The sequence below is a fragment of the Capricornis sumatraensis genome, chromosome 9, assembly GCF_032405125.1.
Source record: "Capricornis sumatraensis isolate serow.1 chromosome 9, serow.2, whole genome shotgun sequence".
NCBI classification, from domain to species: Eukaryota; Metazoa; Chordata; class Mammalia; order Artiodactyla; family Bovidae; genus Capricornis; species Capricornis sumatraensis.
In genome coordinates this window covers 18,723,502-18,738,549 of record NC_091077.1, presented here as the reverse complement: position 1 = coordinate 18,738,549, position 15,048 = coordinate 18,723,502, and the positions used below count along the sequence as shown (strand labels likewise).

The window sequence follows — 15,048 nt, the reverse complement described above, 5'->3', positions numbered from 1 at the left end:
TTCAAAGACCACCAAACTGCTATCAATGGTTACCTCTTAGAAGTGCAACGGAGAGAAGGAGAATAACTGTCATGTATTTATTTAGGAGGGTAGGTCTTTTATTAGTAAACTAAAATTTACCATGAAGTGGTATGAGTCTTTTAATGAGTTCAGTTCAGTACAGTTCCGTTCAGTCACTCAGTCATGTCCGACTCTTTGCAACCCCATGAATCGCAACACGCCAGGCCTCCCTGTCCATCACCAACTCCCGGAGTTCACTCAGACGCACGTCCATCCAGTCAGTGATGCCATCCAGCCATCACATCCTCTGTCGTCCCCTTCTCCTCCTGCCCCCAATCCCTCCCAGCATCAGGGTCTTTTCCAAAGAGTCTACTCTTTCACATGAGGTGGCCAAAGTACTGGAGTTACAGCTTTAGCATCATTCTTTCCAAAGAAATCCCAGGGCTGATCTCCTTTAGAATGGACTGATTGGATCTCCTTGCAGTCCAAGGGACTCTCAAGAGTCTTCTCCAACATCACAGTTCAAAAGCATCAATTCTTCGGTGCTCAACCTTCTTCACAGTCCAACTCTCACATCCATACATGACCACAGGAAAAACCATAGCCTTGACTAGACAGACCTTAGTTGGCAAAGTAATGTCTCTGCTTTTGAATATGCTATCTAGGTTGGTCATAACTTTTCTTCCGAGGAGTAAGTGTCTTTTAATTTCATGGCTGAAGTCACCATCTGCAGTGATTTTGGAGCCCCCCAAAATAAAATCTGACACTGTTTCCACTGTTTCCCCATCTATTTCCCATGAAGCGATGGGACCGGATGCCATGATTTTCGTTTTCTGAATGTTGAGCTTTAAGCCAACTTTTTCACTCTCTCTTTCACTTTCATCAAGAGGCTTTTTAGTTCCTCTTCACTTTCTGCCATAAGGGTGGTGTCATCTGCATATTTGAGGTTATTGATATTTCTGCCGGCAATCTTGATTCCAGCTTGTGTTTCTTCCAGTCCAGCGTTTCTCATGATGTACTCTGCATAGAAGTTAAATAAGCAGGGTGACAATATACAGCCTTGACATACTCCTTTTCCTATTTGGAACCAGTCTGCTGTTCCATGTCTAGTTCTAACTGTTGTTTCCTGACCTGTATACAGATTTCTCAAGAGGCAGGTCAGGTGGTCTGGTATTCCTATCTCTTTTTAGAGTTTTCCACAGTTTATTGTGATCCACACAGTCAAAGGCTTTGGCATAGTCAATAAAGCAGAAATAGATGTTTTTCTGGAACTCTCTTGCTTTTTCAATGACCCAGCGGATGTTGGCAATTTGATTTCTGGTTCCTCTGCCTTTTCTAAAACCAGGTTGAACATCAGGAAGTTCACAGTTCACGTATTGCTGAAGCCTGGCTTGGAGAATTTTGAGCATTACTTTGCTAGCATGTGAAATGAGTGCAATTGTGCGGCAGTTTGAGCATTCTTTGGCATTGCCTTTCTTTGGGATTGGAATGAAAACTGACCTTTTCCAGTCCTGTGGCCACTGCTGAGTTGTATGTATGAATATATTTGTGTAATCAAACAAATTTTGAAAAATATTTACCTGCCCACATCCAGCCAGCCACACAGGGTACTGGGGGTTAATCCCAGCGGAAGAGAAGGTTGTGGCTGAGAGAAGGTTATGGAGACAAAAAACATGTAGTCCTGTGGTTTGGAGATTGTGAATGTGGGAGGCCTTTTTACTCTTTGGAGGAAGAATTTGAGGGGTGCCTTTTCTTAGTAGTACCAAAAACAGTTGCTTCATTTTTTGCCACAGTGATATTTCTCATTCACATTAATTTTGGATTCATTGAGATACATTGTTTTTCATCTTTGGAAAGCAGGGTATTTTTCCTAAATGGTGATTGTTGGTTAGCATCCCAATGGGGGTGTGCTTTCCATATTGAAGAGTGGATGTTCTTAGCACAGCAGATTCTCTTGACATTGCTTGTTAGGGCATTTCTTACCTGGGAGAATTCTCCGCTGAAAGGGCTTCAGGCTGCAGTGTACCTGTGTGTACTGCTTGTAGTGAGACCTGGATCTGCCTCATGAAAACCTGCTGCCTTTCTTGTGAAGGGGAGAAAGGCAGTAGAAAGGGTGGCAAGTTTCTGGTAGTCTACTTGGATTTTTCCTACTAACTCAGTGGAATTGGGCCAAAGCCAATGTGCCTATTCTAGAATGGTACGAGTCTATGGAAATGTTGCTGGTGTATCCTCCTAGCATATTTATAAAGACCACTGGGTTGAGTTCCAGATATTTTTGAAAGTTTAAGGTGCACTTTGCCATAGAAATATTATATAGTGGTGCTGAGATTCCCAGCCAGGCACCAAGACTATTTACACATAATGTATTGTATACTAGTATTAGTGTCACAATTCCCTGTGTTCCTAAATAAAATATTTCTGAAAACATGAGTGAAATATAGAATATGGAAAAATCAAGTATATAGTGTAAGAAAATTCTCAAGTATAAATTATGGTATAAATGATTAGGGTTGGGTTTTTTCACTCCCTCTCTGCCCCCCGCCACATTTTACACATTCTGTGTACATTTTAGATTAATCATTAAATATAGGTGGATTAATGTCTAGTACTTTTATATTACTTGAAAAATATTTAGTGACCTTAAAAATTGATCTTCACTTTGAGGGGAAATGATGATATCTCCATATAATGCTATGAAAGAATACAGAAACCTGTTCACAAAATACTAAGTGCAAAGATTATAAAATGGCCGTACCATTTTCAAAACCAGTGTATGTGTATGTACGTAGCACAGTATGGGAACATATCCATGCCCCACTGTATGACAGCTCCACTGCTCACTCTAGATGGTAAAATTCTGAAAGGCTTTTACTTTCTTTTTGCTTTTCTGTGTTTTCTTTTTTTGTGATTGCCTCTGGGAAAACACATTTCACATTCCTTAACTAAAAAGCCACACTTTGTGATTTTGTTATTTTCTTTTTTTTAATTTTTGTGTGTTTTTTGTTTGTTTTGGTTTTGTTTGTTTTTTGCCATGCAGCTTGTGGGATCTTAGTTCCCTGACCAGGTTTTGAACCTGAGCGATAGGCAGTGAAAGCACAGAATGCTAACCACTGGAGTGCCAGAGAATTCCCCACAGCAGCACGTTTGTATGAGATACTTTTCTCCCCATAACCAAAGCCACTTAACAAGAAGGGCAGGCCTGGAAAAGGTCTCGTTGCCTCCACCTTATTAAAAGTCCATTTCCAGCTCCTCAAACTTCCAGTTGATAAGAACAGAACCACTTCTAATAGTTCCAGTGCCAGCTCTAATATTTTGGTCACCTGATGTGCTGAGCTGACTCATTGGAAATGACTGATTTGGTAAAGATTGAGGTGAAGAGGAAAAGAGGGTGGCAGAGGATGAGATGGTTAGATAGCATCACTGACTCAGTGGATGTGAATTTGAACAGACTCCAGGAGACAGTGAAGGACAGGGGAGACTGGCATGCTGTAGTCCATGGGGTGCTAAAGAGTCAGACACGACTTAGCAACTAAACAACAACAACTTCTACTAGGGGGTAGATTGGCCCTACCATTCTGGGATTACTGTGTTTGTAAATGGAGAAGAGCCACGGGTGTTTTAGGTTGTCATCTTTCTTCAGTGCTTAAGGCATATAAAAATGAAAGTTGTCACTTTTGGAAAATGCATATCATTGATCTCATGCCATAAATTATTCCTTCAGGCCGCAAACCAGAAGAAGAGGGTTTGGAAGATAATGGGCTAGAGGAAAATTCTGGGGATGGACAGGTATGTGAACCTCGTCAGTGATCAGCTCCATGCATGGACCAATGACCATCATCTAATGCTAGTATTTTTCTTTGTCACAGGAGGATGTTGAGACCAGTTTGGAGAACTTACAGGTCATCAACATGATGGATGTAAGTGTGTTGGATGAAGCAGAGATAGATAATGGGAGCATTGCAGACTGTGTGGAAGATGAGGATAACCTCCAGGAGTCCCTGTCTGACGGTAGAGAGCTAGAGGAGGGGGAGATGCAAGAGCTTCCAGAGCAACTTCAAGAACATGCTGTAGGTACCTTGGCAGGGTCTCCAGGATATATCCTAGATGTAATAATTCCTCAAATAGCCTAACAGATGATAAGCTTTATATTTGGAATTATGTTCTTTTAATGCCATTTCAGTACATGTTTGACTCATCCATTCACATGTAAAAAATTAGATGAGTTTGAAAAGCACACTTTGCTTCATTGAAAAATGGTGTCTTCTGAGGAGTAATTGTATCTGCTCTCCATTTGAATAGTGTAGCATTGAGCTACATGTACAATTCATACACCACATTTGTCAGACCTGTTAATTTAGTGGATTATGTTATTTCCATGAGGATGAATATTTCTCAGGTAGACAGAAAAGACAATGAAAAATAGAAACTAGGAGACTTCTTTGTAGAAATTTCTAAGGGTTGGTCCTAGGTGGCACCTCATTTTCATAGCCTCCTCAGTTCTTTTACGGAGTGTCTCATGAGTGCTAGGGGAGGAACGAGACCATGTGATCCGCCAGTCCATCCATCCACATATCGGATTCCTTGAAATGTGTTTGCATTTCTTTTGAAACTGATCCTCAGTACCCTTCACGCGGGGCGGGGGGGGCGGGGTGGTGGTGCAGGTTATTTGGACACAGATAGGGAGGGTGTGCAGTTGTTTATCTTTTGATGAGTCTCAGTCACTAGCTTCCTAAGAAGGAACACCAAAAACATGAGACTGAAACCCTTCCTAGTGACTACTTCTTTAAGGCTGTTTTATTCCTTGTGATTAGAAAATAATATATTCAGTAACAGAAGCCTGAAAGCTCCTAAATGTCTGTCAGTAAAGGTTAAATATCTATGGTTTAGTGGAACCAGTTGTTTAAGCGGTAACAGCATTGACTAGAGGTTGGTCACTTAACTTGCTATGTGACCTTGGATAATTCACTTAACTTCTCTGAACCTCATTTGCAAAAATAGGTTTGAGGAAGTCTAATTAGATGAATGTTTATTGGTAACTTAAAGCAGAAGTCATCAAGCTGGCCAAAGAGTTATTGGAACACAGCCACACTTATTTGTGACAGTTGTCTATAGCTGACTTCTGAGAACAATAGCAGAGTAGAGTAGTTATGACAGAGACTGTCTGGCTTCAGTTCAGTTCAGTAGCTCAGTCGTGTCTGACTCTTTGCGACCCCATGAATCACAGCACGCCAGGCCTCCCTGTCAATCGCCAATTCCCGGAGTTCACTCAGACTCACCTCCATCAAGTCAGTGATGCCATCCAGCCATCACATCCTCTGTCGTCCCCTTCTCCTCCTGCCCCCAATCCCTCCCAGCATCAGAGTCTTTTCCAAAGAGTCAACTCTTCACATGAGGTGCCCAAAGTACTGGAGTTTCAGCTTCAGCATCATTCCCTCCAAAGAAATCCCAGGGCTGATTTCCTTCAGAATGGACTGGTTGGATCTCCTTGGAGACCAAGGGACTCTGAAGAGTCTTCTCCAACACCACAGTTCAAAAGCATCAATTCTTTGGCGCTCAGCTTTCTTCACAGTCCAACTCTCACATCCATACATGACCACTGGAAAAACCATAGCCTTGACTAGACAGACCTTTGTTGGCAAAGTAATGTCTCTGATTTTGAATATGCTCTCTAGGTTGGTCATAACTTTTCTTCCGAGGAGTAAGTGTCTTTTAATTTCATGGCTGAAGTCACCATCTGCAGTGATTTTGGAGCCCCCAAAATAAAATCTGACACTGTTTCCACTGTTTCCCCATCTATTTCCCATGAAGTGATGGGACCAGATGCCATGATCTTTGTTTTCTGAATGTTGAGCTTTAAGCCAACTTTTTCACTCTCCTCTTTCACTTTCATCAAGAGGCTTTTTAGTTCCTCTTCACTTTCTGCCATAAGGGTGGTGTCATCTGCATATTTGAGGTTATTGATATTTCTGCCGGCAATCTTGATTCCAGCTTGTGCTTCATCCAGTCCAGTGTTTCTCATGATGTACTCTGCATAGAAGTTAAATAAGCAGGGTGACAATATACAGCCTTGACATACTCCTTTTCCTATTTGGAACCAGTCTGTTGTTCCAAGTCCAGTTCTAACTGTTGCTTCCTGACCTGTATACAGGTTTCTCAAGAGGCAGGTCAGGTGGTCTGGTATTCCCATCTCTTTCAGAATTTTCCACAGTTTATTGTGATCCACACAGTCAAAGGGTTTGGCATAGTCAATAAAGCAGAAATAGATGTTTTTCTGGAACTCTCTTGCTTTTTCCATGATCCAGCAGATCTTGGCAGTTTGATCTCTGTCTGGCTTACAAAGCCTAAAATATTTACTATCTGGCCCTTGACCTCGGTTTAGAGCAGTGCCTAGTGTATAGCAAACACAGTAGGGTTTTTGCTACTATTACTAAGACATTTATTATGACTTCCAGTAATATAGTGACTACTCCTGTATACCATATCAGTGAACTAAGCTTCTTTGTGTGAACTAAAATGATAATCTCCAAGAAGGATGCAAAAGTAAGGCAGGAACCAGAATAATGTGCTGTTAATCAGGTAGAAGGGGAGATGGTCTTTGACACGAGTGTGTGTCCATGCTCTTAGGAGCATGCATAGAATGTCCTGAGATGATTGTGTCAGGGGAAGGAAGGAGTGGTGCCAGGTCGTGGTCATGTAAAGGTGAAACAGTGCATGCTCATAAAATATTTGAAAAAGATCCTCCCCTCCCAAAATAAACTAACATTCTGGACTTTATAGCAAACAGTCTAATTTATTGGGTCACACAACAATGATTTTATGAACCCCCTTTCTGTGTTGAGGAATCCCTTGCCTCACTGGTCAGAGCCCAGCTCTAAGAATAGAAACTCGGCATACCAGTGATTCTTCCCCTGCAGGTGGGGCAGTGATGGGTCACCTGGGCTTTGCCAGTCCTGTGCTCCTGTCCCCACATTTCAGTTTAGAAGTTGATGATGCTAGGAGGCAGAGGTCCCAGAGATGCCATTCCCACGCGGGCCCTAGCCGCCCCAGGGGCAGCAGTCCCAGCAGTGGAGGCATCCAGGCTTCGGGAAGTCATGTTGGCCGTGGAGTCCAAGAACACCCTCTGCAACGTGATTCTACACATTGTTCCTGGAAGAGCAGCCCCAGCTCTAGTGTTCCGTTCTACTGGGAGAACGTATGTACTACCCAGCTGTACTTTTTTGCTTGACTTAGACTATTGTTTTTCTTTGTTTGACATGTGTCTTGAGAACCCCCACTGATACCAATTAAGTGGGTCTCCTAGACTATCTGCAGGTATATGTTTGTGTACAACATTTCTCTCAGTTGAGGTGGAATCACAATGTAATGCTGTTTTGATTCGTGCTCTGTGTTTAGAATGTCACCTTAAGTGACTTTTCATGGCTGTAACTTTTCATTGTATAGATGTCCTGTTACGTTACCTTATTATTGATGTCATGAGTTTTGTTCTCCGTTTGTTTTACAGGTAGAGGACAAAGAAAGTATAAACAATTTAGACACTTTATCACCTGACTTCACTGTATTACAGGTAAGTTGTATGTCTCAATAATTTTAGAATCAAAGGTTAGACTACAGTTTTTGGAGACTACTGCCGATATCATACGGCAGTCCCAGCTAAAAGTCACCGGAAGGTCTGTTTCCTTTTTTGGCCTCTGAAGAGGGGGCTTTGCTTTCAACTTTCCCCGAATAAAATGTGTTAGTGAAAAGGGCTTGTCATCTTGGCTCCCCCACCAGCACTGTGGATCCGTGCAGCTAAGACCCAGGCCATTTGGGAGACTCTTGTTAATATGATGGCTAGGAGGACAGCCTGTGGGATCTGTCCTGGAGGGCCTCCTCTGCAACAGAAATACTCTTAGGTGAGAAATGAGACTGCAAGGGGAGGCACCCCTCCCCAGGAGAGATGAATGGGGCTCAGATGAAGGTGCAGAAGGGTGAGGAAGGCCCAACACTGACATCACAGCTGGGAAAGGTGGATTCTCAGGGTTTCTGGTTCTCCATTTGGAAACTTCTTCTCAGAAAGATTTCTCTTGATGACTATAGCAGCTTGGCTATTTGACTGCCACCTGTGTAAAAGTTAAATGTTAGATGAGAACAAATGAGATGTGCACTGACTTTCAGGTGTAGTTTGCATAAATGTGGATCTTGAGTTTCCTTTTACTTTTTCTGTCAGCCTTTGTAGGTATAAACTGTTGGAATAAACCTGAGGATCTGATTTCCAGGAGAAAGTTTTGTGAGGAAACGTAAATATAGTCAGCTTATTCCAGTCCTTGTTTTTTGTTTAAATAATGTCACCTGTGCTGATTAATTGGAAACTATCTTTCAGACAAGATCTTCATTCACTTCTGCCAGGCGGGGCCAGGTGTGTTATTAGTGATCCAGAAGCCAGCCTCAAGGAGGGTGCAAATGTTGAGAAATCTTGGTAAAACCCGGTTGATGTCTCTCCAGAGTTGATGTCTTCTCAGCTGACACAACCTGACTCAGGAAGGAAAGGAGGAGTGGGGCTTGTCATTTTCTTGAATGTCTCCTCAGTTCAGAGACTCCTGTGTATATTGTCTGATCAGGACAGTACACATAGCCCCTCTCAGAGACAATGGGAATGTATACATTTCCGTCTAGGGAAAGTTAAGAGAATCATTCTGCCTTAAATGGTTGTTTCCTTCAGTGTAGAATCTTTAATTCCCAGCATGAAATGGAAAAAAAAATTGATTACAAATGAAACTGTTATGAAAATGGCCCGTTTCCTAGGGCTCCCAAGAATGGCAGGTCAGTGCCCAATGGACTGTGCAAACCATTCATGTGCATGTAACTTGTGCTGTCTCAGATGCATGAGGAGAAAGGTTGGTTGCCACCCTCCCTGTGTAAACAGAACGATAGGTAGAGGCCTGACTGATACAGACTCAATTCTCACACTCATTGCTCAGATCTTGGCTCTGCTGTGTGTCCTTGAGTGAATTTGTCAACCGCAGTGTGCCTGTCTCCTAATCTGGGAAAAGAAGGATGATACTAATAGAACCATCCTGCTAGGGCTGTGTGGTGATTGGTTAATATATGTGTATGTAAGGTGGAATTTCTGCCTGGAACCTAGACAGTGCTTAGCAATGTGTGCTAGAGTTCCAGAGTATTGTCACTTATGCAGAGGGAATGTAGGTTCCAGGAACCACATTCTACACTGAGAGAAAATTCCTTCCTGTGGTTGGGCAGCCTCTCTGTGAGGAGGTGGTCCATGCACTAAATGCTGAGGCACGTGTAGGACTTGGCCTGCTTTGGAAAGAGGTGCAGATGAGCCTGTTTAGCAGGGAGGTGGAATAGGGGTAGTAAAACCAAACTCAGTTGGTGAGGAGTAGCAATGGTGAGACTTCACAGGGGTTCCTGGGGGTTGTTGAGGAATTGGAGCTAGCCTGGTGGTGGGTGGTTGGAAGAGATCAGGAGGCATGTGTGATACTGTAGGGCTCTGATTGACCAAGTGAGCAGGGATGGTAAGACCACTGTGCAAAGTAAGAACAGGGGTCAAGCCACCTGTGCCTTCTTTCCCTCCCTCATTTGAGTTTTTGGAAACAAATGCTACGTTAATTATGTGAAAAACGATTTCCTAACATCTGTCAGGCATTCTTTTAGAAACTCAATATAGAAAAAATGAAAGCACTATTCTCTAGGCATATAAGACAGTTTAGAAGGACAGACAAGCATGTGATGGGCTCATCACCATTAAACATGATACTGTTGCCAGGTGCTGGGAAATGCAGAAGCAAAGGAGAGTAATGATGAACAGCAATCCCCCTGAGATCAGCCTAGGACGTGGGGCCTGGGGCTAAGGTGGATGAAGTAGGGTGGCAGCTCTCCTGCAGGCTCTTGCCTGGTAAAAGCAGGTTACTCCACCTGTTGCATTTGTGAGGCTCCTTGTCTGTGTTTTTAAAAATTCCCTTCTTAAGTTACTACACTTGAGGGTATGAATAAATTCTAGGTTTCATCAATCTGGCACAATTTTATTTATGTTTTTTGTTGCAGGAAATTGAAGAGCCATCCATGGAGCCAGGTACTGTTAAATGAAAAACTTAGCATCAGGGTTGGAGTCATTCTAACTATCCACCTTCTCTTTTGGAATCTTTAATTTTAAAAAGTTACCTTACTGTAGTACACATTGTTTTAAAGGTTTACGATCCAGAACATACCAGGATCATAGAGATTGGAAACCCAGCCATATCACCAGATCTATGAAAGTGGTTGATTTCTCATTTTGTAAAGCGTATTGGGTGAGATGAGACTATCTCATGCCTTTTTAAATGAACACAGCACTTAAACAGATACAGAGAGAGTTTGGATGCCTCTCAAAAGCCAATACATCTGTACCCCACAAAACAGATCTTGTGATATTGGGCAGTGTGTTAATTTTGTGGTTTTTAATTCAGGCAGTGCAGGCAGTGGTAGGGAGATAACATTTTAAAGCATTGAGACATAACTGGATTCCAGAAGAAGAAAAAGTTTCTTCATGAGAATTCCAAACAAATACTGTTCACTTTCTGGACTACAAATATCTCAGAGCACCGATGGAAGAGATTCTGGTTTTCATGTCGGACTGTTCTGTTAAAAGAAATTCAAAGAAATTTGGAAATTGAGCTCTGTTCAGTGAATGGTGATACATTGAGTTAAGCAACTTGGACTTTGGAAGCTAAATTTGGAAGAGGCATATATACACGCCGACAGAATGAAGACTGTCAAGAATCAGCCAGAAGGTGTTGGGGGTTAAATAAGTCTCTGGGATGCATTTCTCTTCCATGTAGCATAGAGGCTTACTCTATAGTCGGTCGGAGTGCAGGTAGTGTAACCAGTGTTAAGTGTGTGTACCCGCGGGTTTTCCAATCTCTGTGTAGCTAGCAGTTCTCTTCGTGTTAGTGTGGCCGCCGTGCCAGTTCCGCATTTGTGATTGCTTTATTTCCCTGGTAATTAAACCTTGTGCCATTCTATTCCTGTTAAATCCGTAGAAAATGAGAAAATACTCGACATTTTGGGGGAAACTTGTAAATCTGAGCCAGTAAAAGAAGAAGGTTCCGAGCTGGAGCAGCCATTTGCACAGGAAACAAGTAGCGTGGGGCCAGACAGAAAACTTGCGGAGGAAGAGGACCTTTTTGACAGCGCCCATCCGGAGGAGGGTGATTTAGATTTGGCCAACGAGTCAACAGCACACGCTCAGTCGAGCAAGGCAGACACCCTGTTAGCGGTAGTGAAAAGGGAGCCCGTGGAGCAGACAGGCGATGACGAGAGGATGGACTGTGAGCCTGTAGGGCTAGAGAAGCCAATTGAGCAGAGTAGTAAAGCCTCAGAGCACACGGAAGCCTGTAGCGAGGAGGCCGCGGAAGCGCCCCCGGAAGCCTCAAGCCCGGACCCCGGGGATAGCAAAGAAGACGTGAAGAAGTTTGCTTTTGAAGCTTGTAATGAAGTCCCTCCGGCTCCTAAAGAGTCCTCAGCCAGTGAGGGCGCTGATCAGAAAATGAGGTTTGTTTTTTCTCAGTTTTAGACCAGACGCTATCTCCTTTTCATTGGTCGTTTAATGACACATATGAGCTGTTTTTCTGCAATTGGCCAGCCAGACTGATGCAATTGTAGTTTACCTCTAAAGAATGTTTGATTTCTCTTTGTTTATTTTAAGCTGATTACATAATCTTTTTTCTTTTCTCAACCTATCATGGTTGTTTTCTTTAATTCTTCCTAATTATCTTTAGCCCAGCAGAATTAATTAACTCCTGTGGGTCTGAAATCTTATGGTTAGGTCAGATTTCCAATACACGTTTGTAGGGGTATCATTTTTTTCAGAACTAAATTTCGGGTAGGTATGCAACCTCAGCACATACTTTATAATTTTGAGTTAGTTTCCTCTCTGCTTCTTCCTTCTGGAGTGACATTGTCTTTTGTCTCTAGTTCTGTCGAAGATGACTCGGATACAAAAAAGCTTTCCAAAGAGGAGAAGGGTAAGTCAGCAGGGTGGCACCCCTGGGGGCGATGCTTCTAGTTGGCTTTAGCCATCACACACCCATTTCTACCTCACCGGCCTGTGAGCCTGTCTCAAAGCCTTTCTCCACTCTAGCCACCTGCTTCCTCACTCTGCGGGTTCTGGGTTGCAGGGCGGAACTGTCACTTCAATTTGATTTGGACACTTGACTTTGCCAGAGTCCTTTCAGCTCCTCCATCCAGACTTTCCCTCTGACTTGTGAACTTCTTGGACACAGTGACACATGCAGATGGAGAAAATGCTTTGAGTTTTCAGATACTGGGGTTTGGTGGGTCCCTGGTATGCAGATTTATCAACACCAGAGCCCTTTATTAATTTGCTGATTGAGAAGTACTTTTGCTGGCTGCTCCAGACGCATCCTTAATCGGTGTTCAAAGAAGGCCAGAAACTGGGGAGAGGATGTATCTCAGACTCCACAGTGACAGCTCCTGTCTTATGTTCCAAAGTCACCTCACTGAGATGGGTGATGCCATCTGGTAGCTGATGGCTACCCCAGCCACAGGCCCAGTGGGTCCTGACCAGTCGTAGAAAGGGACATTGCCATCAGTTCTGTCCAGCCCGTGGGCAGCTCTAGAACTCAGGTCAGGACAGCAGGCCGGCCTCCAGCCCCCACCTTCTCTGTACTGCTGGCCTCTAGAGCAAGTAGGGAGTATCTGGTTTAGAATGACTCTAAGATACTTAAGACTCAGGATTTTGTCTGCATCGTTTTTGACCTGAACCTGGTGGTGCAGAGGTTAAAGCGTCTGCCTGCAATGTGGGAGACCTGGGTTTGATCCCTGGGTCGGGACGATCCCCTGGAGAAGTAAATGGCAACCCACTCCAGTATTCTTGCCTGGAGAATCCCATGGACGGAGGAGCTTGGTGGGCTATAGTCCACGGGTCGCAAAGAGTCGGAGATGACTGAGCGACTTCACTTTCAGTTTTCTTTTAAAATAGGTCATAGCAGTTGTGGAAGGAATTTCTGGGTTAGTGGACTTTCTTCTACCACCAGAGCTGCAGATTTGAAGAATCTTTTCAGCAAATATGGGAAGGTAAGACCAGGGGAGGAGGCTGTGAGCTCATGCAGTATGGCCTCTGTGGCAGATCCTTGTCCCTGGTAATGAGAACTTGGAACACCTTGCGGTTCTTTGAACTCGCAGGTGTGTAGGCCTGTGGTGGGTCCACCCCCACTCAAAGAGATGTGAGGCCAGCAGGAGTTCCCAGAGCCCACATCCACTTTGTATTTCTCATGCTTCCCTGGCCCCCAAGCCACCAAGTCGTTTGATAGTTTCCTGAGTCCGTTTCTCTGGCTTCCAGCCTTAAATCCAGGGAGGGAAGACTGTGGCGTGGGGAGTTCTGGGCAGAGGTACAGTCTGCATTCTTCTGAGATGGTGGTGATTACAGAACACTGTGAAGCTGTAGAGAAATTTTACGAACAAGGCCTGTGGACCCTACCCTTATGGGCAGCCTTAGGCCCCAGCTCTGCCACACCAGGACAAGTTGCTGGTCACATCGGAGCCTCATTTCCATACGTGGGGCTCACAGAGTTGCAGGAGCGCTGTCTTTGCTCCCTGTTTTCACCCCATCCTGGCTACCTCTGCCTGTGTCTATTCTGCCACACCTGCTTGTCTACCTCTCTCCCTTGGCATGAAAAGGGTGGGCATGATGCCCAGGTGGCCAGCCCCCCCAACACACACACACATACATATTGAGTGGTGCCTTTCCTTCCTCCTTTTTCCACCTCCTCCTTCCTTCCAGTGCTTCTTGGACTCTTCTGCAGATAAGCTGCTGCATCCTAACCTCAATCAGTTTTTGACAAGTCAGACTTAGCACAGGCCTTGGGGCTTCATTCCCAGGATTAAAAAATGATAATGGAGAAAACCAACATCGTTTACCTTGGCTGTTTATGCTGAGGAACTAACAAGGAAAACTAAACTTGACTTAAAACTTAAAATTAATCTTGCTTCTTATAGACACTCATGAAACCCTGGCCTCTGTAACTCCGTAGGGCCCATCTCTTGATTCTGCAGTTGCCATCAGAGCAGACATCTGCTCTCTGCAAGGAAGTTTCCGTCTGGAACCTGCAGTGTCTTGGGTATACTGCAGGCTTATTGCAGCTTGAATAGGGCACCAGGCCCCTTGCAAGCATTCCTTTGGGGCTAAAACTCCATGTGGCAAAATGAAGACGAATACCAGCCACTGCTCCTGGCTTCAGTGGGACCTCTTCTGAGCTGTGGGCCTTCTGCCATTAAAGGGTGTCCCCAGCATTAGCTTGCTGCTTGATTGGGCCAGTTAACTTGCATCTAGCATGTACATCTAGCATCTAGGATGTATCTGTAGCACCTTAAACATCTCCTTAAATTTTGTTTTGTGAGTAGGGTGGGCTCTGCATTCCAGAGTGCTCTTTGTAAACCTGTCCTGTGTCCCTCTCCTTCTGTACGTGTGTCTTCCTACTTCACTGTCCACCTGACTGACTGCATATTCAGAAACATTCCTTTCAAGGTTTACATTATTAATGGAATTCTGACACGACACTACCTTCAGCTTCACTCCTCTCTCCACCTTGCTGTCATCCTTGTTCTCTAGAGAAACAGCCAGGATGGAGTAGGAGCACTGAGGCCACAGCATTACCCTCCCCAGCCTTTATGTACCACTTGCTCTCCACCTGTTCTCATTGTCTCTGAGGAGTGGGGTGAACTAGCAGGAACCACAGTTGGGGTCTCTGTGGGGTCTTCGTGTCTGAGCTGTACTTGTGTGTTTTCCTTCAAGGTGGTGGGCGCCAAAGTTGTGACCAATGCCCGGAGTCCTGGAGCACGCTGCTACGGCTTCGTTACCATGTCCACAGTGGATGAGGCCACAAAATGCATCAACCACCTGCACAAAACAGAGCTCCATGGGAAGATGATCTCAGTAGAAAAAGTAAGGGGCCATTTTCTTCCCAGGATAAAAAGTAAGGGGCCATTTTCTTCCTGGGATGTGACCATGTTACAAAATCAGTTAATACTCCCAACTGATTCCTTTTCACCTGA

At 44.1% G+C, this 15,048-nt stretch overlaps 1 protein-coding gene across 4 annotated transcripts in view; it reads left to right on the top strand.

Annotated features, from left to right (window-relative positions):
• The window catches only part of SAFB (scaffold attachment factor B), a 60,818-nt gene that overhangs the window by 9,067 nt on the left and 36,703 nt on the right, over positions 1 to 15,048 (top strand). For 3 of the 4 annotated variants that reach the window (XM_068981317.1, XM_068981316.1, XM_068981313.1), the window contains exons 3-10: positions 3,722 to 3,786; positions 3,867 to 4,071; positions 7,506 to 7,564; positions 10,042 to 10,069; positions 11,016 to 11,526; positions 11,950 to 11,999; positions 12,977 to 13,071; positions 14,789 to 14,938. In XM_068981317.1, coding sequence (XP_068837418.1) covers positions 3,722 to 3,786; positions 3,867 to 4,071; positions 7,506 to 7,564; positions 10,042 to 10,069; positions 11,016 to 11,526; positions 11,950 to 11,999; positions 12,977 to 13,071; positions 14,789 to 14,938 — 1,163 coding nt within the window. Of the gene's footprint in view, positions 1 to 3,721; positions 3,787 to 3,866; positions 4,072 to 7,501; positions 7,565 to 10,041; positions 10,070 to 11,015; positions 11,527 to 11,949; positions 12,000 to 12,976; positions 13,072 to 14,788; positions 14,939 to 15,048 lie in introns of all 4 variants that reach the window. The other variant, XM_068981315.1, reaches the window with a different exon arrangement.